Source organism: Leopardus geoffroyi, chromosome D2, assembly GCF_018350155.1.
Source record: "Leopardus geoffroyi isolate Oge1 chromosome D2, O.geoffroyi_Oge1_pat1.0, whole genome shotgun sequence".
Lineage (NCBI taxonomy): Eukaryota > Metazoa > Chordata > Mammalia > Carnivora > Felidae > Leopardus > Leopardus geoffroyi.
This window is the reverse complement of record NC_059334.1, coordinates 40322646-40345415: the sequence shown is the minus strand read 5'-3', so window position 1 is coordinate 40345415 and position 22770 is coordinate 40322646. Positions and strand designations below refer to the sequence as shown.

At 51.7% G+C, this 22770-nt stretch overlaps 1 protein-coding gene across 5 annotated transcripts in view; it reads right to left on the bottom strand.

Moving 5' to 3' along the window:
- The window catches only part of TSPAN14 (tetraspanin 14), a 57779-nt gene that overhangs the window by 8814 nt on the left and 26195 nt on the right, over positions 1 to 22770 (bottom strand). For all 5 annotated transcript variants that reach the window (XM_045437857.1, XM_045437854.1, XM_045437855.1 and 2 more), the window contains 3 exons: positions 19457 to 19554; positions 3616 to 3666; positions 1670 to 1816 (listed from right to left, as the gene is read on the bottom strand). In XM_045437857.1, the coding sequence (XP_045293813.1) occupies positions 1670 to 1816; positions 3616 to 3666; positions 19457 to 19537 (279 nt within the window). In that variant the 5' untranslated portion in view covers positions 19538 to 19554. The remainder of the gene's footprint in view (positions 1 to 1669; positions 1817 to 3615; positions 3667 to 19456; positions 19555 to 22770) is intronic.

Genomic DNA, 22770 nt, shown 5'->3' with positions numbered 1-22770 from the left:
CCTGCCGCCAGGAGACCGGCGCTGGAGCCCCGGGAATCCCATGTTACGGGCTGGCAACCCCGCCCTGCCTGTACACGGAGATAACGCATCCCTACCCACATCCCCACAGCATGGCTAAGAGTCAGGTGAGGAAAGGAAGAGACAGCTCCCAGCCACGGTGTCACCCACTTCCCGGGAAGGAGTCTCCCTCTCCCCCGCAGGAAACCCCATCCCGGAAACCAGTGGCTAACCTCCTCCACCAGGCAAGCAGCTCCTTTAGGGCACAACCTGTGCCCCAGACACAGTACCTGACCACTCTCCTCGCACACGCAACCATCCATGTTGCTAGAAATCTAACCTGTCACCCGCGCTGTAGGGACACGGAAACTGAGGCTCACTCGGGCGTGTGGCTTGCTTGAGAGCACACTGCTCACGCAGGACACCTGAGTTCCCTGGCGGGTGTCTTCACAACTCCAGAGTCGCCGACATTACCACTACCTACTCCGCACGCGTCAAGACTTCTCCAGAAGCACAGAGCCCCTGTCTGCGACAGCCGTGGGGCATCCTGCAAGGGTCCACCGCAGCCCCACACCCCTCCCATCAGGCAGACCTCTGGCCTGCGGCGTGCGCACACTCCCCCGGCCATGATCATCACTGGTCACACTGAGCTCATGCCACAGCGGGTGAAGGTCTCAGAGTTAAGACAGAAGGGAAACAACCGCGCACGCGCGCATGCACCCTCGCACACGCAGAAGGCCCTCCGAAATCCAACCTCCATGCACACAGAGGGAAGATACTAAATGCAATATTTTTTTTTTTTTTCAACGTTTATTTTTTATTTTTGGGACAGAGAGAGACAGAGCATGAACGGGGGAGGGGCAGAGAGAGAGGGAGACACAGAATCGGAAACAGGCTCCAGGCTCTGAGCCATCAGCCCAGAGCCCAACGCGGGGCTCGAACTCACGGACCGCGAGATCGTGACCTGGCTGAAGTCGGACGCTTAACCGACTGCGCCACCCAGGCGCCCATAAATGCAATATTTTTAATAGAAAACAAAATTAGGGGGAAAAAAACAAACCATCCGTGTTCTGCTTCTTAAATTAAGCCCAAGAAAGAGATGCTTGATCTAATCACTTCGACAAATAATATATTGCAAAACACGATTAGGTGTTTTCCCCACCAGGTGCTATTTAATTTTAACTGAATGCACTTCAACATGAATTTGTATCTAAATATAAAACCAAATTCTTAGTAACTCGCAGTGCTGCCAGGAAATGAAGGATTCTGCATCGCACATCCCAACAGATTCACACACCCTGGAGGAGGGAAATGATTTCCTAACTTTACTGGCAACATCGTCTGATCTTAGCCAAGAAGGGCGAAGGTGAGTGGCAAACAATGCTTTTAGAACTTCTGAGGGAAGTAAAAAGCAAGGGAGGGGGAGAGGAGCCCCCCGCTTGGCCATCTCTTCCCTCTAGGAGCTGAAAACCAGAGCGGCCCAACTTCTCCCGGTACGAGGAGCTAGCTCATCTGAGCGCTCCCTGAAATCTTACCATTAGGTGGACACCAAAGGTGGTCTCCTGCCCGCACTGCTGGGCCCCCTCCAACCAGATAAGGTATAAGCTTGCCCAGCAGAGTCTGCACCCCTACCTCCCAGCCCTCTCCCACCCCTGTATCCGGGGCCACTCACAAACTTGAGCAGGCAGATGTTCTCCCGCAGGGCCCCCACGCAGCCAGCGAACCCCAGCGTGAACATCACCACGCCCACCATCAGGACCAGCACGACAGGGTCGATTCCGTGCAGCCGGGTCACTTTCGTGAGGTCGGACAGCACCCCCTGAAAGAGGCAGAGAAGGCAGGGCAACATCAGCCTCGGGGAGTCAGGGGTGCCCTGGGGGTCTGGGTGGTGTCCAGAGATAAAATGAGGGCAGGGACCTGTCTTAGAAGGTTCAATCCTCCTATTAAAAGCCAGACCAGAGCACGCAGCATGACCCCTGCCCACCTCTGCTCCCAGGACCCTCACACGGAGCATTCCTGGGCTCCACCTTGGCTACGAGTTCCTACCAGGCAGACCCCACGCTTTTTTTGTAGCCTGCAGGGTGCCTATGCCAGACCTGGAGTGGGGAAGGGGTGCCGGGGAACCCTATGGCCTGCGGTCAAGACACCTTAGGGCCAGACCCTCACCCTGGCCTCTGGCCATTGGCAGCTTACTCTGCACTCAGTTCAGGGAGAAGCCCACTCTCCTGAGATGAAAACAGCTTCAGTATGAACATTCTTGTGGAAAACACACGCCAAAGGCAGACGAAGGCAGCGCTGTCCACAAAACCTTTGGTGATGATGGGAGGGGTCCTACATCTGCACTGTCCAAAATGGTAGCCACTGGTCACCCATGCTATTGAGCACCTGAGTGGAACTGAGGAACCGAATTTTCATTCGTGTTTCGTTTTAATTAATTTAAATACACACAGTCACATGTGGCTAGTGTGAACCAAAGCGGACAGAGCAGTTCTCCAGGATTCAGAGGAGGAAGAAGAAAAGAGCAGGGGTAGCCAGGCCTCTCTGCTCAGGACTCGGCCAGGGGAGCTGCTGCTGTGCAGGCGGTGGCCACACGGTGGCGCTAGGAGTCATGGTTTGCACCGGCTTGCAGGGTTTGTCAGTAGGGCAAAGTGACATTGCACCTCAGCTCCCGCCCTTTAGGGGTACACAGGCCACCTTGAAGAAGCCCAAACCCAAAGGCAGGCCATATTCAGTTCCTAAGGCCATGGCAAGAAAGCCAGAGACCTAAGCGCCCTGCCTCCTTTCCAGAAAATAAAGGGAGGTTCCACTGAAGAAACAGAGGGTTCTGGGCCTGAGCCTCAAGAGGATGCCTTAGTTCCCAGGCAGGAGCCTGACCCAGTCCACCTTGCTCCTACTCCCTCCCCTATTCTGCCCTCCCTGTAGTGAGGATCCTCTCCAGCTCTCTTGAACCCCCCCAAGCACACACCCACCCGCGGAGCAGAAAGTGGTACCACAGCTCACGGGTCTCATCCCCCCACCCCCCCTTCAAAGCTTCAACTGCCCTGTCCTTCCCGACAGTAAGAGCCCACTCTCCCCACGTCACCTCTCTTGCACAGGCAGGGCGAGGAGGTTCACAGGTATGTAAAGACCTGCCTCGGCCCCACAGGGCACCCAGGGGGCGTGTTAACACAGCCCTGCTCCTTGATCTCAGGACAAGAACTTCAGGAATAAACACAACTGTGTTCAGGGACCTGCTGGCTACCAGAGGCACAGACAAGAGCAGAAGGTGGCCCCAGGCCGGCCCTGGACACAGCTGCAGACAAGCCCCCAGGGCCATCTGAGGCTTCTGGGAACAGGAGAGAGGGCTCCCCACACTCATGGAGCTCAAATACCCAAACAGCCCAGTCCTGGCCTTGAGCAGCGACCCTACCATGGGGAAGCAAAGCCAGTCACAGGACCCCAGGAGTTTTCGTCACAACTATCTCTCAGAGCTGGCTGTGTGATGATTAATGGCTACAAACCATTACTGCGTGCAAGAAATGCTTGTCGGGGAGGAGTCTGGAATAAGGAACAATTTAAGCTGAACAAACCTGGTCTGGGCTACCTGATGTCCAGGGTCCCAGTAACAGGGACACCTACCTTTTCGCTCCATGCCCACAGTCCGACTCCAAGGAAGACAACTCCAGCCAACTGCGGGGAGGGGGGAAAGGAGGGAGAGAGGGAGAGAGAGTTAGTTAGGTCCGAAAGCAGCACCATGAACGTGCTTCTTAGAGGAGCGTCCACACTGCTAGTCAAGGGATGCTCCCGGCTCATATCCATGCAGGCGGCACGGGGGTAAGGAAAGCCCTCCGTCCCTGCAGATGACAGGAACTGCACCCGGGGGCCAACGGATGGCAAGGCATTCTGGCTAACCCGCACCTACCTTCCCTGAACATTTGGACAAACTTCAACCCCAGTGGCCCCCGTGGTCCAGAGACCAGAGGTGAAGATCTCAGAGCAGAGTTCTGTCCTGGAAAAACTATGCAGTCAGAGACATCGGGCCCTGCCCTGTTTCTTCCACATTCTGAAAGCCCACCAACTCATTTCAATGCACAATCTGGTATAGAAGACGACGTCGCCCTCTGTGACAGCTCCCCAGGTGCGTTCACAGATCCCCGGAGCAGGTGAGCCTCTCTCCAGAGGACCGGGCACCGCTGTGGGGGACGCAGAGCCCGGGGGCACAACTGTGCTCCGTGTTATTAGTTACTGGGTATTCGTTACTGAATTAAAATAGGCCTGTGCTAAACAGTGCATTCACCCCAGAAAGGGAGCACCCCCCAATCCCACGGGGGCTAGGCTGCCTCACGTGTACGAAGAAAGAGCCCCCCCCCCACCCCCCAGGCACCACACAGGTTCCTGAACCAGAGAAGATTTTTCCATATAAAACAAAACACCTGGTCTCTGAAAATTAAGCTGCCTACTTTTCTGCTTAAGTACTTTACGCTGGCATCTGGCTGCCATTCATTATTACCTCACGATACACAACAGGGCTATGTCTGTCTAGAACCCACCTTTCCGAGGCATATTCTCACACTTTAAGACACTCCTGCCTCCTATGTTCACTGCTGGCCCCAGGAGGCTGGAGTGGGAAGGAGAGGCCCTTTAAAGAAAGCCCCGGGAGGTCTCAACCTCTTTGGAATCACAGACCACCTTCAGAAAATGCTTACGTGCCCAAGATTCTGGATGGAATTTCAGAGAGTTCACAGGCTCCTCGAGGCTGGGTCCCACAGCAGTCTGTGGGCCCCCTGTGAAGATGCCCTGCCTGGACCTGATCTGTCTGTTTTACAAAGCAGAACACAGGCCCCAAGAGGGCCAAGATCAAAACACCACGCAGTGCAGAAGGGCCCAGACCCCACGTCATTCAACTAGTATTGCGTGAGCGTATCTTCAGTGCCGGGCACCGTCTCAAGCTCTGGGGCCTGCAGGCAGAGCCCCCCTGCCCGGCTGGGGCTCGCACTCCAGGGAGGGACACACAGTCCTGTGTATACCACACGCCGGTTTTTCTACTTTTCAGTCCTCCCACTGAATTAGCTAGTCGCTGGAATTAACTAGTTCCTTTCCCTCCCCAGTATCTTATGCTGCAGGGGCAGACAAGCCCAAAGGTGACCCATCACTGCCCATTGAATCCTGCAGACTTCCCTCCCCGCCATTCCGCCAGGTCCCCAGTGACTGACCCTCTTGCCAGAGCTGGAGGTCAAGTCTTTTTTTTTTTTTTTTTTTTCCACTTTATTTGACCTGACCAGACACAGCTGGTCCTTCCCTCCTAGGCTAAGGCGCTCAGCTTTGGGGGCACATAGTGCTGTCACTCCTCAGCCTCCCCTGCTGGCTCGTCCTCCTCCAGGAACATCCACACACTGGCCTCAGTCTGGGCCTCCTTGTCCTCCCTGGCGTCCTCTAGGCGAGGCCATAAGTCACATGGCCTGACATAGCATGTCTACACAGCTGACCCATAAATCCCAATCTCCAGCCATAGCGGCTCCCGGGTCAAATACCCTATGTCCACCTGACTTGTCCACATATGATGGGTGACAACCCTTGCTCTCCCAGCCCCAGCCCCTGCCAACTCTTCCCCTTCTCATTAAATGGTACCACGGCCACCTACTCCGTTGTTTAGATCAGAAAACCTACACCTCTCATGCCTGATGCCTCTTTCTACCCGACTCCCATTCACCCTGCCCTCTGTTGGTTGCACCTTCAAAATACTTAGTGCATCGGACACTCTCTCCCTCTCTGCTCCTACCTGTCCACGCTCCACCCCTGCAGGTCTGGATCCTGCAGGGGCCTCCTCACAGGTCCCTAAGCAACTAGAGCAATCCTTTAAAAACATACATCGGGTAACTCCCCTCCTCAAAACTCTCCAACTCACTTCCTTTTACACTTAGAATAAAACTCCTTGCCATGGCCCACCAGGGCCTAGGCAGCCAGGCTTTGGCTCATACAACTCTACTCTCCGGGCCAGCCTGGCATTGTTACTGTTTCTGGAACTCACCAAACTCGTCCCTTCCCTCAGCCCAGAATGTTCCTCCATGTCCCTTTCGGGCTTCCTCCCTCACTTCACTCAAGTCTCCTCATTTCACCTCCTCAGAGACCACCCGAGGTGGACAGCTCTCCATCTTTCAGTCCTGACCTCCTTTTCTGCTTGATTGTCTTCACGGCACTTCCCGTGGACCACATGAGCTGTATGTCTGTCTATTGTGCCTCTCCCACTTAAGCCCAGAGATGTTTTCTGTTTTGCTCAGGGTTGCATCCCAAGAACTTGGAGAAGGACTTGGCTATGTTAGGTACAGACTAGGCACAAGTGAGTGAGTCACCAGGGCTCCAAGACCAGGGTTGGTCCTTGCCCGCGGTCTCCGGCTCTCCTCCCAGACATGCTCCCGGGTCTAATTCCCTCCAAATGCATTCAGAGCAAATGAGGGTCAAGCAAAAGCCCAGTGTGGCCCAAGTCCATCATCAAGTCCTACAGAGGCATTAGGATCAGGACAGGGCCTGGAGGCTCGTCCTTCCCTACGCCCCTGCCTGACCGCTTTCCACGACAGCCTGCCTACCACCTGGCACCATGGAGTGCAGTGAGAGAATGCTGCCATCCCCCCCTCCAACCCCCGAAGACCCCTGGCTGAGTCATGGCCAGCTCCCTCCACCGAAGCACAGATTTCCTTCTCTCACAACAACTGGGCACTAAGAAAAGGGCTCATGGTTTGTTCCATTCTGTTTTAAAGAAAGAACTAAAGTTAACTTGCATCAGAAAGACAGGAGGAACCGGCAGCATGGTGGGATCACATGTTAGATCATGGGTTCTGTGAACACTGGCCCCAGGCAGGAACTTTGGGGGCCGATAGTCATTCTAGAGATGAGGGGACTGACGGAGGACCAGACAGGGGAAGTGGCCTGTCTGGGAGCTCACCCGACAGCCCCGTGGAAGAGCCAGGACAGGATACTGGCCAGCTTAACCCAGCTCCCAACGGGGCCTCTTCTCTGGATCTCTCTGGGCCAGATGGTCCATGGGGCAGGGCTGTTGTCCCTGGCTGCCAACCATCTGGGAGTGACAGTTCAGCTGGGTGCTTTCCAGATTCCGAGTAACCTCCTTTGTCTCTCTTTTATGACCTGATCAAATTCCCTCCCAAAGGATGGGGCCTAATTCCCGCTAAGCCCAAAGGGAGGCCGGCCTTGGACCATGAGGTATGCACACCACTGTGGTCACCATGGCAAGCAGGACCGCTCTTTTCTGTGTTAAACACTTAATACACTGAAAGGGCCCCTTCCACACCCCGTAATACTGGCGCTATTACCCCATCTTTCAAGCAGGAAAGCTCAGAGGCAGAACAATTCGGTTCTTTGCCCGAAGTCACACAGCTGGCTGGTGGCAGGGTTAGAACCAGACCCAGGCGTCTCTGACCCTCCTGCCAGCACGCTATCCCACCGACCCCCAGGCCAGAAAGAGCAAGCGGCAGCCAGAGCTCTCCACCACAGGAGCAGGCACGGGGGCCCGGTGGCACGGGGGTTCCACAGAAGGGGCTTTGGGCCGTGCAACTCTGAAGCCAACCACCCGTATCCTCGGGTGGTAAGGCTCATTCTGTGTCCCAACTAGAGTGGGTGGGTGGCCGGGGAGCAGGGCCTCTTTGGGTGTCACTGTAAATGCTACGGACCTCTCCACCCTAGGCAAAGCCCCTCTCCCCCCACCCCCCCACCCACCCCCACCCCCCCCACGGAATTAGGTGAGGGCACCTCTTGGGGCACTCCTGGGCCGTGAGCCACGCAGAATCTGCTCACCCTGTGAGCAAGCCTGTGGCACCTCACCCAAGCACGTTCAAGTGACAGCGAAAGTGTAGACACCTGGCCAGGCCCGGCTGGACGGGAGGAGGGTGCCAACACCAAGCAGCTCAAAAGCAGCCCCTGATCACCCACAACTTAGCGGCCTTAGACTCTTGCGAGACTGCATTTCCGTGTGTGTCAACGTACTTAGGCAATTCTTGCAGGTCCCAGAGGCCTTTGTGCGGTGAGTTCAAGGCAAACCACTAGCAGCGACGCAACCTTTTCAGGCTCTGCCCCACTGGCCTGTGGTTCTTGCAAATCCCCCGGCTGTCAGTAGGCTGACATGCCTACGGGAGTCCTAGAGAAAAACCCAGAAGGACACTCAAGAGGAAGCCAAACTCAAAGCAGACCAGAGCAGTGCTGAACAAACAGCACAACAAGTCAGCTGGTCCTGGTTCTAGTCTCCACTCTGCAACTTCCTGGAGACAGGACTTCATGCCAAGTCCAGGAGCTCTCTGTGCCTATGACTTCCTCTAGAAAACGGGGACGACCCCTCCTGGGTCATAGGAGGGTTCTAAGGATCACACGTGACATGCTCACCCCAGGGCATGGAGCCAGTCCAAGTGAGCCTGGCCCTCCTGCAGGGGAGGGGAGCAGAGCAGAGGCATGGAGGGGCCTTCCAGATGCCACCAACCTTTGGACTGAAGAGTCTCTGTGCCCAACCCCCAATAGCTCCCAGCTCGAGACTCTGTCCTAAGACAAAGTCCTCCTTTCCAGAGGCATCTGTTTTATTGGGTCTCAGGAGACAACAGTGAATTAGAGTTTAGGGAAACAGGGTCTCTGGAGGCTTTTGAAGCAAGATAAGAAAGAATGATGGAAAGAAAACAGGACAGAGAGTGGAAGAAGCTATAAGAGAATCTCAGCTCTGTTTCTAATTCACCCTGTGGCTTTGAGCAAGCCATCCCTCTCTTGGACCTCAGTTTGCCAATCTGCAAAACCGAGCAGTTGGGAGGCCAATCGTCTCCAAAGGCTTGTACACCTCCCGCTGCCTAAGCTTTGCCATCACAAATCATGCCAGGCAGAGACCCGTGGTTCTGGCGCTCTCCAGAACAGGAGATTCTGACCCTAGAGCCGGAGTTCCGAGAACACCAGAGATGTTCCAGTCACTTGAAATGCTAACGATACAAGTTATTGGCCAGAAAGAACGCCAGAGGGCACACACGCCGGGCCCAACCTCACCCTGAGAGCCCAGGTGGCTGAAGGGGAGTCTCAGGATTATCTGTGGGGTTAGGAAGCCTCACCCCTCTAGACTGTAGCCACTCTGAACCATCACCAATGCAGGGGATGCCTCCTTCAAGGAGTCCCACATTCAGAGAGTCTGAACTAAGCCACTTCCCAGTGGGAGTTTGGAAGGTCTGGGAGCCGGAAGGGATGCTGGAGCCCCGCTTCCTCATTACAGAGGGAAACAGAGCCCAGGGCAGGATGGTGCCTTGCGCAGAGTCACACAGCTATCACACACCAGCTTTTCCTCTTGCCGGAAGGGCGGTTCTGAAAAAAAGAAGCATGTGTGCCCTTCCCAGCACAGCCAGCAAACACACACCAGGGGCCCCAGTGAGAAGTAAGGACTACCCAGAGGACTCCGGGGGCGGTTTCCACAGATGTCTCTGAGTTTCCCGATAACAGACAGCCTACCCCGAGCCCCACCCAGGAATCAGACTGTGTCAAGGTCTTTGAAAGGAAGGAAGGAGGAAGGGCAGAGTCATCCAAGGGAGGTTACAGGCAGCTCTCCAGGTTAACAGAGAGAAGGAACCCCAGCCCAACCCAGCCTCAGCCTCACCTTCTCCCAAGGTTCTGCCCTTGCTGGCAGAGTTCAGTGATTAACAGTGGGTAGAAAACCAAAATACTAAGGCCAGCAGTTGACATTTCTGTAAAGGGCCAGATAGTAAATATTTTCAGCCTTGTGCTGGGTGATCTCTGTTTCAACTACTCAACTCTGCTTTTATAGCAGGAAAGGAGCCATAGATAATATGTAAACGAATGGGCAGGGCTGTGTTCCAATAAAGTTGTATGTGCAAAAACAGGCAGGGAGCCAGGCCTGCAAGCCGTAGTCTGCCAAATCCTGCACTAAACTATCACACCAAAACCATCTGGACCTCAAGACGAAAGACAGGATTTCCTTTAGCTCGGCCACACAAACCCCAGAGCATCCCTATAATTCGTGTCCCCAACTTGGGATAGTTTTTATATTACCTGAACAGGTCATAGTAGCCTAAAACTGTAAAAAATCCCAAACGATACAGCCCCACAATGGACTATTATACAACGAGAATCAACGATCTACAACTACATACGACAGTGTGAATGAATCTCACACGCAGTATTTAACAAAAAATGTCAGATTCAGAAGATATTACACTGTTAAGTTACAGGCGGTGTCACGGACTGAATGTTTGTGTCCCCCAAAATCCGATGTTGATGCCCTAATTCCCAATGTGATGGTAGTTGGAGGTGGGCCTTTGGGAGGTAATTTAGGTTAAATGAGGTCATGAGGATGGGGCCTCCATGATTAGTATCCTTATAAGACGAAGAGAGACAAGAGCACTCTCTGCCCTGTAGACACAGCAAGAAGGCAGCCGTCGGGAAGCCAGCGAGAGAGCGTTCCCCAGAACCCAACCCTACTGTCACCCCAATCTCAGACTTGCAGCCTCCAGAAATGTGAGAGATTAATAAACTTCTGTCATTTAAGTCAGCAAGTTTATGGTATTTTGTAATGGCAGCCTGAGCGGACCAAAACAAGAGGAATGCTTCAGAGGAAAAACTACATCTAGCATTTGATCAAAAGCTACTAGACAGGAGTGCCTGGCTGCCCCAGTCAGTAGAACGTGCTACTCTCGATCTCAGGGTTGTGATTTCAAGCCCCACATTGGACATAGAGCCTATTTAAAAAAAAAAACAAAAACAAAAAAACAGTACTACACGGGCAAGAAGGGAAAATAAATGTGATCTATAAACAAGGAAAAATATTCAGTAACTAGAAAACGACACAAACATTACAGAGGAGATGGAATTAGCTAAGACTTTAAAAACAGATATTTTAGGGGCGCCTGGGTAGCTCAGTCAGTTAAGTATCCGACTTGTGATTTCAGCTCAGGTCACAATCTCATGGTTCCTGAGTTCAAGCTTCGTGCCCAGCTCTAGGCTGGCGGCGCAGAGCCTGCTTGGGATTCTCTCTCTCCCTCTCTCTCTCTCTCTCTCTGCCCTCCCCAACTCATTCTCTCTTGCTCTCTCTCAAAATAAATAAAAACTTTTTAAAAATCTTTAATAAAAAATTTTTTTTAAATAACACACATTGTACATATTCTTGAGGACTTAAAGGGAAACATAAACATAATGAGGAAAAGAAACAGAAAACAGAAGATCCAAATGGAACTATTAGAAATAGAAAATACAACACTGGACGTTAAGAATTCACTAGATGGGTTTAATAGCAATTGGACACTATAGAAAAAAGGATGAGTCAATTTAAAGACAAAGCAATAGAAACTATTTGAACTCAGGGGCAGGGGTTGGGGTGGGGGTGGGGGGGCAATGAACAGAGCCTCAGTGACCCATTAGACTATAAGGGGCCTGAGAAGAAAAAGGGGAGAGGTGTGTATTTGAAGAAATAGTGGTCAAAGGAGTCCGAAATCTGATGACAACTATAAACCCACAAATCCCAAAAGCCCAATGAACCTCAAACAGAATAAAGAAAACCACACCAGCCCATATCATAATAAAACCAAAATCCAGGAATAAAGAGAAAACTGTTGAAGTGAGCCAGGAGGGGGAAGACAGGACACATTCCATACAGAATATGCATATACAAGGTATTTTAACCAAACGAAATGAAAACATATCGAAATGTGTGGGATGCAGAAAACAGAGAGCATCAAATACCTATACTAGGAAAGAAGAGCTAAAATCAATGATCTAATCTTCTGCCTTAAGCAGCTAGGAAAAAAAAAAAACAACAACAAAGTAATCTTAAAGTAGGGGAGAGTGAGGAAATAATATAAACAGGAACAGAAATCAATGAAATAGACTGGAAACAGATGGTGGGGACAGCTGCACGGCAAGGTGAATGTACTTAATACCACTATGCATGGAAAAATGATTCCAATGATACATCGTTATATGTGTCTTACTACAATTTGAAAGATAAAATTTTAAATAATTTTTAAAGGGACGCCTGGGTGACTCAGTTGGTTGAGCATCCGACTTCGGCTCAGGTCATAATCTCGCGGTTCATGGGTTGGAGTCCCACGTTGGGCTCTGTATTGACAGCTCAGAGCCCGGAGCCTGCTCCGGATTCTGTGTCTCCCTCTCTCTCTACCCCTCCCCCACCTGAGCTCTGTCTCTCAAAAATAAACATTTAAAAAAAATTTTTAATACAATAATTTTAGCATCTTTAAAGACATTAATGAAACGAAAAACAGAAGAACAAGGGAGAAACATGACCTAAACTAAAAGAAATCAGATAAGAGAGAGGGTCAATTGTAAGAGGGACAGGAAGCAGATGGACAGGGGCCTGAGGAAGGGGTACAAGGGAAGGACAGCAGAGGAGCACAGAAAAGTTTCTGAAGTGCTAGAAAGGTTTTCTATCTTCGCTGGGATGATGGTGGTTTCATGGAGTATACAGCTGTCAACTCATGGAACTGTACTTGAAGTGAGTAAATACCATTCTATTGAATTTACACCTCAATAAAGGGGATATTTAAAAAGTATTTCTGGGGGGTGCCTGGGTGGCTCAGTCGGTTAAGCGTCCGATTTCGGCTCAGGTCATGATCTCACAGTTCACGGGTTCGAGCCCCGCGTCAGACTCTGTGCTAACAGCTCGGATCCTGGAGCCTGCTTCGGATTCTGTGTCTCCCTCTGTCTCTGCTCCTCCCCGGCTCTCAACTCTGTCTCTCTCCTTCTCTCAAAAATAAATAAAGATTAAAAAAAAAAATTTTTTTTAAAGTGTCTCTGGGAAAAAAAGAAGGTACAACCAAGATAGGAATAGGGCACTCCCACACACAAGACACGGCAGTAGACTGGGGCATGCCAACTGGGGAAGGATGCCCCTGCATTTACTGGGGAAGGATGCATAGTTATACACACCACCAGCTACCCAGATTTGACACTAACCTGTGAGCACTCAGTAATCATATGTGCTGGGCAATGACCTTCACAGAGCCCCGTGAGCGTCCCTTCCTCAAGCCTCCCACGTGCTCAAGGGAGATCAGGAGCTGAAGCCCTATAGGGAGTAAGCATCAGGGTGTTCTAGTGGAATCTCTGATTAAGCAATCTTGCCCTCTGACTTGGCAAGTGCAAATGTAGAAAAATACACACACACACACCCCATGTGCCAAGAGATAAGGCAGTCTATTTCCTATGAATTGGGGCAGCCCTTCGAGAGAAGTAATTTTGACAGTATAAATATGTCGGTCAGGTCAAAACGGCATACACACCTTCTGACCCATTTAATCTCACTCCTGGGAATCTATCCCAGCAAATAATTTCCCTGTCTTGCCCAAAGGGAGGAATCTGTATTACACTAACCAGTCACTGCATCCTTATCTAGGATAGTAAAAAAAAAAAATATTGGAAACAACCGAAATGTCCAATATGGGAATTTCCAAAAATACAATCAAGAAGACTCTGTGGCGACCTAGAATGCTCTAGGCCAGCTGATGCTGACGTGAAAACGCTGACCTCACGTCTACAAGGATTCTCTCACAAAGATGGGAGACCACGTGCAACTGAAGACAGAACGGAGCCTGAGGAGGGAACTCGGTAAAGCGGGGGTGCCTTGGGTAAGCTTCTAGAATTTCCATGCGATTACAAAAGTTTGTTAAATAAAACTTGAAGAGAAAAAAGGTACCACTTCTCAGGAGTGGAAGTGAAAATACACTACACATATTATTAAAACACTAGGCTTGTTTCCGATTCTGTGTCTCCCTCTCTCTCTGCCCCTCCCCTGTTCATGCTCTGTCTCTCTCTGTCCCAAAAATAAATAAACGTTGAAAAAAAAAAATTAAAAAAAAAAAAAAAAAAAAAAAAAAAAAACACTAGGCTTTCCTTTTTTTTTAATTAATGTATTTATTTTTGAGAGAGAGAGAAAGTGCAAGGGGAGGAGGGGCAGAGAGAGGGAGAGGGAGAATCCCAAGCAGGTTCTACACCGTTGGCACAGAGCCCGACGTGGGGCTAGAACCCACAAACTGTGAGATCATGACCCGAGTCAAAGTCGGACGCTTACCCGACTAAGCCACCCAGGCGCCCCTGGACTTCCCTTTTTGATTGACCTAATCACCCAGAGACAGAAGCAGAGAAACCACATGGACACCAGGGGTCAAGCCTTGGGGTCTGGTGTTACATGGACAGAGTTCAGCTCAAATAAGGGCAGCTCTCTGTCAGTCAGAGGGATCCAGAGACATTAGCTCTGCAGGATGTGGGGAGTCTGCTATCAAAGGAGGAGCGCAGTCAAGTCCAGACACAGAGAAGACAACCCTCCACCCACACAGATGCTGGGGGAGGGGGAGGGAGCTGCCGGTTCAGTCCTTCCCCAGCAGACTCGCTTTGCCTCTCTCGGGTAGGGTGACCGCACATCCTGGTTTGCCTGGGACAGTCCTGAGATACATCCGAGATACGTCTGAGAACTCTTAATAAGCTCTCTTTCACTCTTAAAAAGTTTCCCGACTCCAGCCATAAATTACATATTCACCCGTGTCAGGGGAGGCCTTTGTCACTTTGAAGGAAGGCACCTGAAGCCACTCTGGTCACAGCACAGATGCCCATGACTCTCCTCTCACCTAGAAACAGGCTGCCCATTGGGCTCAGAGGCCAATTCCTGCATGTCGCAAGCAGGGAAGCTGCGGCCCAGACCTGCCCGAGTCGCTACAGCGGCCAGTGGCAGGGGGACTCTCTGGCCCGTGTAACACAGGCTTATTGTCTGTGCCACAAGGCGCCTCAGTTCTCCACTTTTAATCCATCTCTGAAATAGATCCAGGCAGGGGCTTTATCTGAACCTCTGCAGATTGAACTCAATGCTGTGGTGGGAAGCAATCCTGGGGTTGCAGACATCATCTGAATGCTTCCCTCCAGAGGATTCACTCAGCAAAACCAAGAGAGCTCAAATTCTTTTTGGAACCAGGTGGGGTGAGAACAAAGAAAAGGGCTCTATCCGGTGCCGCCTCCAGGGTCTACCTGACCCAGCTGCCCCTCCCCTGCAAGTCAAAGGAGACTGCTTTTTCATCTGAATTGTGGCCAAGTATACACAATATAAAATGTAAACTCCGCAACCATTCGTAAAAGTCCGGCTCAGTGGCGCGCAGTACACAGTGTTGTGCACTGTGCATTGCCTCCGCCTTACAAAACCGGCGCTCGGTACCTACTCAACCCTAACGCCCCACTCTCCCCTCCCCGGCCCCTGGCCACCACCATTCCACTTTCCATCCTGAAGCCTCTGACTACAAGGTTCTGCACATAGGTGGGATCATACAGTATTTGTTCCTTTGTGACGGGCTTATTTCACTTGGCGTATGTCCTCGAACTCACCCATGTGGTGGCGTGCGTCAGAATTTCCTTCCTTTTTAAAAGCTGAAAAATATTCCATTGCACATACGGAGCACATTTTGTCGATTCATTCATCTGTCGGTAGACGTCTCTACCGAGACGCTTTTGCTCAGTAGAAGCAAAAGATAGTTGCTTCTATCTTTTGGCCATTGTGAAGAACGCTGCTATGGACACACGTGTGCAAACAGCTCTCTGAGACTCTGCTTTCAATTCTTTCGGGTCTATTCCAAGTGCGGAATTGCTGGATCATACGGTACTTCTATTGTTCACACTATGAGGAACCTCCCTACTGTTTCCCAGAGTGGCTGCACCAGTTTGCATTCCCACCAACAGTGCACGAGACTTCCAATTTCTCCACATCCTCGGCGACATCTGCCACTTTGGGGTGTGTGTGTGTGTGTGTGTGTGTGTGTGAATAACAGCCATCCTAATGGGTGTAATTTGGTATCTCCTTGCAGTTTTGATTTGCATTTTCTTAAGTCAGAGTGATATTCTGCACTTGAAACAGGTCTCACTAATACAAGCAAAGAATGACTATGATTAAAAAAAAAAAAAAAGAAAAAGAAAAAGGTAGAGGGGCACCTGGCTGGGTCAGTCGGTAGAGCATGCAACTCTTGATCTCAGGGTCATGAGTAGAGCCCCATATTGGGCATGGGGCCTACTTAAAAATAATGAATACATACATACATACAATTTTTTTTGTTTTTTAAGTAGAAAGTGCTAGTGTCCTTGAATGCTACACTGTTTCCCGGACAGCCCCGTGAGAAGAACCGCATGAGGCCCAACCCCATGTTCACTCTGTACACACACATCAGCCCCGTCCACATTTCTCACCCCAAGCGAATATTAATGGTCCCTTGGGGAAAAAATCTCAGTCCCAAACTGTAGGTAGGGAGCTTTAAAAAAAAAAAAAAAACAAACCCTGTTCGACTGTTACAGGTGTGTGTTAGTACACAAGTAATTCTGAACGGGGCCAAGTGCCCAATAAAACCTTGTGTTCGTTCCGGCATCTAGAATCGGGCACGGAAATGACAGGTTGCTTCTGCATATTTGAACCTGCCTGCTGGGCCCAGGTCTGCCAGCAAAGCCGTAGTCCCGTGCCGCTGTGCACTGCGAATTCATCGAAACAAAACAAATACAAAAACACTCTGTGCAAAACAACCTATGCTTTGCTTCAAAATAATCGAGGGTGACAGGGGAGGATATAAATTTTCAAAGACTGGCTAATGAGTTGGTAACTGTTGAAGCCACGTGATGGGAACATGGAGGTTTGTCAGACTGTTCAATTTTGGTATTTGCTCTATGTAAAAAAAGAATACTTTCTCGGAGTCTCTGAGGAGGTAAAGCTTGGCATAGGGTTTTACACATTTTCAGCAACCTCGGGAGGCAGGCAGCAGGCCTGTGCCATCGATATTTCACAATGAAAACGCGAAGACTACTCAGTATCACTCAGAGCGGGTCAGAGTCCAGACTGGCACCAGGGTGCCCCCCGCTGCACCCACCATGCTCTTCCCTGAAGGCTCCGCGCCCCACTTCTCAGGCCTCACCCCACACTTAAGCTCCTGTGCAGAAGACAGGAGATAACTGCTAGGGACCCAGCAGGGAGGCGTCTGGCCACCCTCGCACTTTCCCAGCCAAGCTGTCTCGTGCCTCGTTTTCCTGGCTGTTCCTTTTTGTCCCCTCCTGTTCTGCCCCAGTGCACACTGAGAAACAGACTCTCGGCCACACATCGGCAATCCTGAAGAACGCCGATAACACTGCAGCCCTTTTCAATCAAGCAGAGTACAACTCGGAATTCATGAACTCCCCTATTCGAATCTGGGGCTGCCGAGGTGTTACTGGGCAAGTTGGTAAAGCTTCCCAAGAGCCAAGAGTTGGTTCCGAAAAGAATGTGAAGAAACAGGGCATTAGCGGGCCCTCAGTTACAGCAGCGGGAAGTTTCGCTCTAGCTGAAAAATTCAGGATGACCTTCGAAGGTCAAGGCGCCAGACCAAGCAAGCACAGCCTGGGGGTGGGAGAGAACAACACGGACCACTGGGCGTACAAGTGTCCAAAGTGTCAGACTGCCTGTCTGCCACCTGGCCCTCCACCATACACCTGGCCTGTGGGTGGAGCCTCCGGGTGGGGCCAGGCCGGGAGCCGTGCAGATCCAGGAAGCCACACACTGCGAGGATGAGGCAGCCTCCGTCCTCCCATCAGGAGAAGCCCAAAGGAAACCCATCGAATGTCCTGTATTGCCTTATTTCAAGGAAAATGACAAAGTTGCCGGAGACAGACAGGCTGAGCACAAAGACGTGGGGTAAACAGCCACGCCACTGAATCCCACCCTGTTTCTCCAGGACAGGCACACACAAAAAACCCCAAAACTTTGAGATAAACCATCAGGAGATGATGCTATAATATCAAGGGTGAAAGCTGGGAAGTCTTAACGCAAGTCTGCCTTGTTCTCAAGAGTTCGAGTCCAAACAGGGCATGCCAGAAATCCACAGGAGAGGCAAAATGTGGCATCATGGCCACTCATTCTGTCCCTCCCTCTGCACATGCCCCCACCCAGATACTGATAAGCAATGCTTGCTTAAGGTGCACAAGTGCGTCCCCGCACCCACCTGCATAGACTCAGTGTCCGCTTCTCCTGGACCTACCCCCCTGGCGACACACACATGCTAGGATACCTCCCGTAATGCCTTGACCATCTCCAGCTAGTGCTCGATTTTTCTGCTCTTCTTTAGGGCAGAGCCCTTGAAAGATCTGTCATGAGTCATAGTCTCCACTGCCCCACGTCCCCCTGGCTCCTTGGCCAGCTCCAGGTGGGTTTCCATCCCCCAGAGCACACAGCAGGTCTGGTCCAGGTCACCAACAACGTCCACTTTGTCAAGGCCAATGCCAATTTTCTGTCCTCATCCTACGTCACGCCCCTGTGGCACAGCTGACTGTCCCTCTGTCCTTGAGAGGCTTCTATGATACAAAGTCTCCTGTCCACCCACTCACAGCCAACTCTGGAGCCGACTTTCCTCTTCAGGGTCCCCTCTAGCACCCCAGGACTTGACCTTCACACCCCTCCCTCCTCTTCTCAGTCAGCACACCCTCCCTCAAAGACCTCATCTAGCACCCCCGCCACCACCCCGATGGTAGCGAAGTCTTTCATCTCTCAGGTGGCCGCAGACAGGAAACGAACATCTCCATGTGGCTAAGAGACCATTCTCCCACTTCTGTCCCAAAATTCTATCTCAGAACATGAGACCCCCATCCATCCCTTCACTCTGCAGAGTCATTCCAAAATCAGATCCAACTTATAACCTCAGAGTTACTGAAAGTAGAAAATAATTCCAACTCCTTACTGAGAACTGTAAGGTCCTACATGCCCTGGCTCCTTCATGACTCTGTCCTCCCTCGTGTCCCCTTCTCCCTTGTACTCGCTGAGCTCCAGCCACAAGGCCCAAGTCCCTTGCCCTTGCCAAGTGCAGTCCTGCCTCAGGGCCTTTGCAAATGCTGCTCTTCTTGACTATAGCTTTCTTCCCAGACCCCCACCGGCTGCCTCTTCACTCGTACTCTGGTCTCAGTCCTTAAGTCACCTCCCCAGAATGCCCTTCCCTGACCACCCTAGCCAAGGAGCTCCCTACTCTGTTGCTCAGTAGGCTACTGCCATTACGGGTTACACACAAGCACCACAAGGAACAGAGCTTTATTGCCTGTGTCCACTCTTACCTCCCAGAACCTAGAACAGGGCCTGGCCCACAGTCAAAATGGCACTAAGTGCCCTGCTACTGACGTTTCATGGGGCTCATTCCCAGGCAGGGAAGCAGGAAGACAGACATGCGTGTGGGCCAGAGTTTCAAACGTTCCTAAACCTCCAAGGCTCAGGTAGGGGCCCATTAACCTGGTTTTCAATCACCTTGGCCTTCCCTGTCACTGTACTTAACAGTCTATTTTATAATTGACTTGTCGCTGGTTCTGCCGGCGGCCGGGGAGGGGGGGCAGGGCTCACTAACCCTGCCCACCTTCTCCTGCACAACCTCACAGGGGGCCTGGCAAATCAACAGTTCGTGAAGAATCACGATCTACTGAATAAAAGACTAAGCGGCCGCTCTCGATAACTCACCCAGAAGACGATGTTGTAGCTGAAAAGGAGGTACTTATACCAGCAGCTGACCTCGGCGTTAGAGTATCTATAATAGTGCATCTTCCGAGAGGCAGGATCTGTGGACAGACATGGGAGCGATGAGATGACAGGGTCACTTACAATAACATCTCCCCCAAACCTGCTCCCCAAGAAAGAGCAAAGGTGAGGCTCATGCACAGACTCCAGAAATCTACCCAAACTGTCTCCCCGTGTTCGTGCACGGGTTCAGGCTTCAGTTTACTCTCAATGCCAGCTATAGACTGGGCAACAACCACATTCCTTCAACTCTCCAAAACCAGCCCCAAAAATAAGAAGAGATTTCTGAAAGAACGCAGAATGTCGGTGTTCAAAGTGTCCCCTGAATTCCAGGCCTTCCCAAACATCTATCTCATCTCTCCATTGGGTGTTGCTGGTTCCACTGCTTGGCAGAGGAAACAGGAGTTAGGAAGGAAGATTGTGGGACTTGCCCAAGGATAAGACAAAAAAACCTGACAGGGCCCAGGATCTGAACCCAGGACAGCGGGGTCCCCAGTCCACGTCCTCTCCACCCACCACTACCCGTGGCAGAGGGGCCAGGAGTAGAGGGAGTCACCAAAGAAACGGGGGCACTGAGAGGCATGTCTGGGAAGGAGAGATGAAAGGCAGGCATGATCTAACCGAGTCCAGTAAAGACGCCAGAATTAAGGCTCCATATTCGTTCATCCAACATTTTCTGAGATGACCTCCCAAGCTCTGTCCTCACAGAGGTGAGGAAGGTGGAGAGACCCCAGGAGCATACAGCAACCAGCATTCACCCATGCCTGTCTCCCCTCCCTCGCCTACTTAACCTGCCCTGCAACTCGCCCACCACCGTTTTGGCCTCCAGAGGCTGCGGGTAAAAGCTCAGTCTCCAGATGCTCTGTGAACTGCACAGAGGGTGAAGTGGGGGGCACTCTTTTTCTTTTTCATCTGTGTTCATCCCCCAAAGCCCCTCAGAGAATCCTACAAAAAGGAAGGTGCCCTCAAAAGGGAAATCTCAGGACCTGGCCCGCCTTTACCTGATGGGGAAGGTGGGGGGGCGAGGGGGTGGGGGGGAGTCTCAAGCTGACCCTCAGGAGGCAGAATCCAGGGTTCACCCCCAGGCCCCAGTTCACCTCCCACTTCCTGGGGTGAGGGGAGGGGCACATCATAACAGGGCCCAAGGCAAAAACAAACAAGGCTACTCCAGCAGTGAGGAGACAACCCACTCACAACTGCCGGGAAGAATCCAGCTACTGCCGCCTTGCCGAGGAGTGGCTGCTGCAAAATCCCTTCCTGTGAGGCAGCCTCAGTGGCCTGGCCACGGGGCTCATAATGTTCTGAGGAAGTGGTGCCAAGCAGGGACATGAAAACCACAGCCCTCTGGAGATGAGTGCTGTGCCGGCTCAACCCTCCTGGCCACAGAGCAGAATCAACAGGCACCGAAGCCTGGACACCACGGTCTGCTCACCTCCTCCCTCCGGGAGGGATGGGCGAGTCTGGCCCGTCGGGCCTCAAACACCAGCCAGGAAGGGGACAGCAACCCGGCAGCCCCCTGTCCCCACCATCAGAGCCGCGCTTGCACAAAACTCCCCTCCGAGGATGAGGATGAATGTGATCCCAGGTACCGAAGGACACCGCTGGGGACAGGGCACACAGGAGGCCTGAACGCAGCCTGGGCCACGCAGGGTGGCTACAAGACCACCGGGGGCTCTCAGGCCAAGACTCCTTCCTTCGGCAATGCGACCCGACCCTGGGCAAGTTCCTGCCCTCTCAAGGCCTCAGCATCCTCAACTGAAACTGATCCCTGATGTCACTGGTGTTGAGGGACCCAGCTGACAGCATCAAACGACTTATCCTAAACACAGATCTCAAGGCCTTACCCTCTGCACGTTCTGATAAGTGGGGCTAGGCTGGGGCCCAGAATCTGCATGTTTGACAACTTCTGACTCGCCTAATGTACTAAGTATCAGCCCGGGCATCATGGACTGCGGTCCCTCTGGAGATCCTACAAAGGCAGAAGGACCCTGCTAGCTGTAGGGACACAGGAGAGACTAGGGCTATGGTAGTGACGGCTCTTGGTAGGCAACTAACTAAAAGGGAACCAACATTCACCCATTTGGGTTTCAAAGATTACAAAAACCTCAAAGCACTAAGTTTTCGTCCGACTTCAGAGACCGGCTTCATGCATATAGAAAAAAGAAAACAAAAAACTTTTTTTAACCTAAATCTCAGGTAAGTTCCTCACAGTGAAACAGTCAACTTGGCTGAAAATGCCCCAGAAGGCAGGAAAATGTTCGAAACGGTAGAAACCCTATTTCTGTTTATGGACAAGACAAGCCTGCTCCTTAGAACTGTCAAATACAGCCCCCTCTTCTTCGTGGTTCCTAGAGACGCCTGGAAGGTGGATGGCCATATGCTCCATAGAACGGAACCCCAGAGACTGGGGAGGGCTACTCAGGCATGGTACCCAAAAGTTCAGGAGTCCTCGAGAGTATTCCTTGGACACCAAGGAGGGTGGTCAGAGAGAGGGAGACACAGAATCCGAAGCAGGCTCCAGGCTCTGAGCTGTCAGCTGTCAGCTTTAACCCAACCATGGTAAAGCTCTCGCTCAAAAGCTTTGGAGCAGTAAACAAAGCCAGTCCCCCTTCTTCCTCCACAAAGAAACCAGCTAATTAGCACAAGTCTGCATGTTTTCCAAGGTAGTGGCAGCCTCATCCCTGCCCTCTGCTTGGGGCCTTTGGGAAATGATTACTCTGAGGGGAAACAGAACTCTCAACCTGGAGCTCCCTGTTCTTCAGCTCTGGCCGGTTAAGCATGAAGAACATAGAAAGGCCACAGGAGGGGCGCCTGGGTGGTTCCGTCAGTTAAGCGTCCAACTTCAGCTCAGGTCATGATCTCACGGTCCGTGAGTTCGAGCCCCGCGTCGGGCTCTGTGCTGACAGCTCAGAGCCTGGAGCCTGCTTCGGATTCTGTGTCTCCCTCTCTCTCTGACCCTCCCCCATTCATGCTCTGTCTCTGTCTCAAAAATAAACAAACATTAAAAAAAAAAAAAAAAAGAAAGGCCACAGGAATTCATAACCACGCAGGCCCCAGAGGGAGAGTTCTCTGCAGGACACCTGGCCTCCCTCACCACAGGTTTTACCCTCTTTCACTGTGGCCCCCAAAGGCCTCACTCCACAAAGACACACAGGCAACCGGAAAAAGCTCTGCTTTCACAGACGTCAGGGTCCAATCCCACACCCAGAGAGTCTCGACAACCATGACATCAACTCCAAGCCCGTACCTTCCTGGAG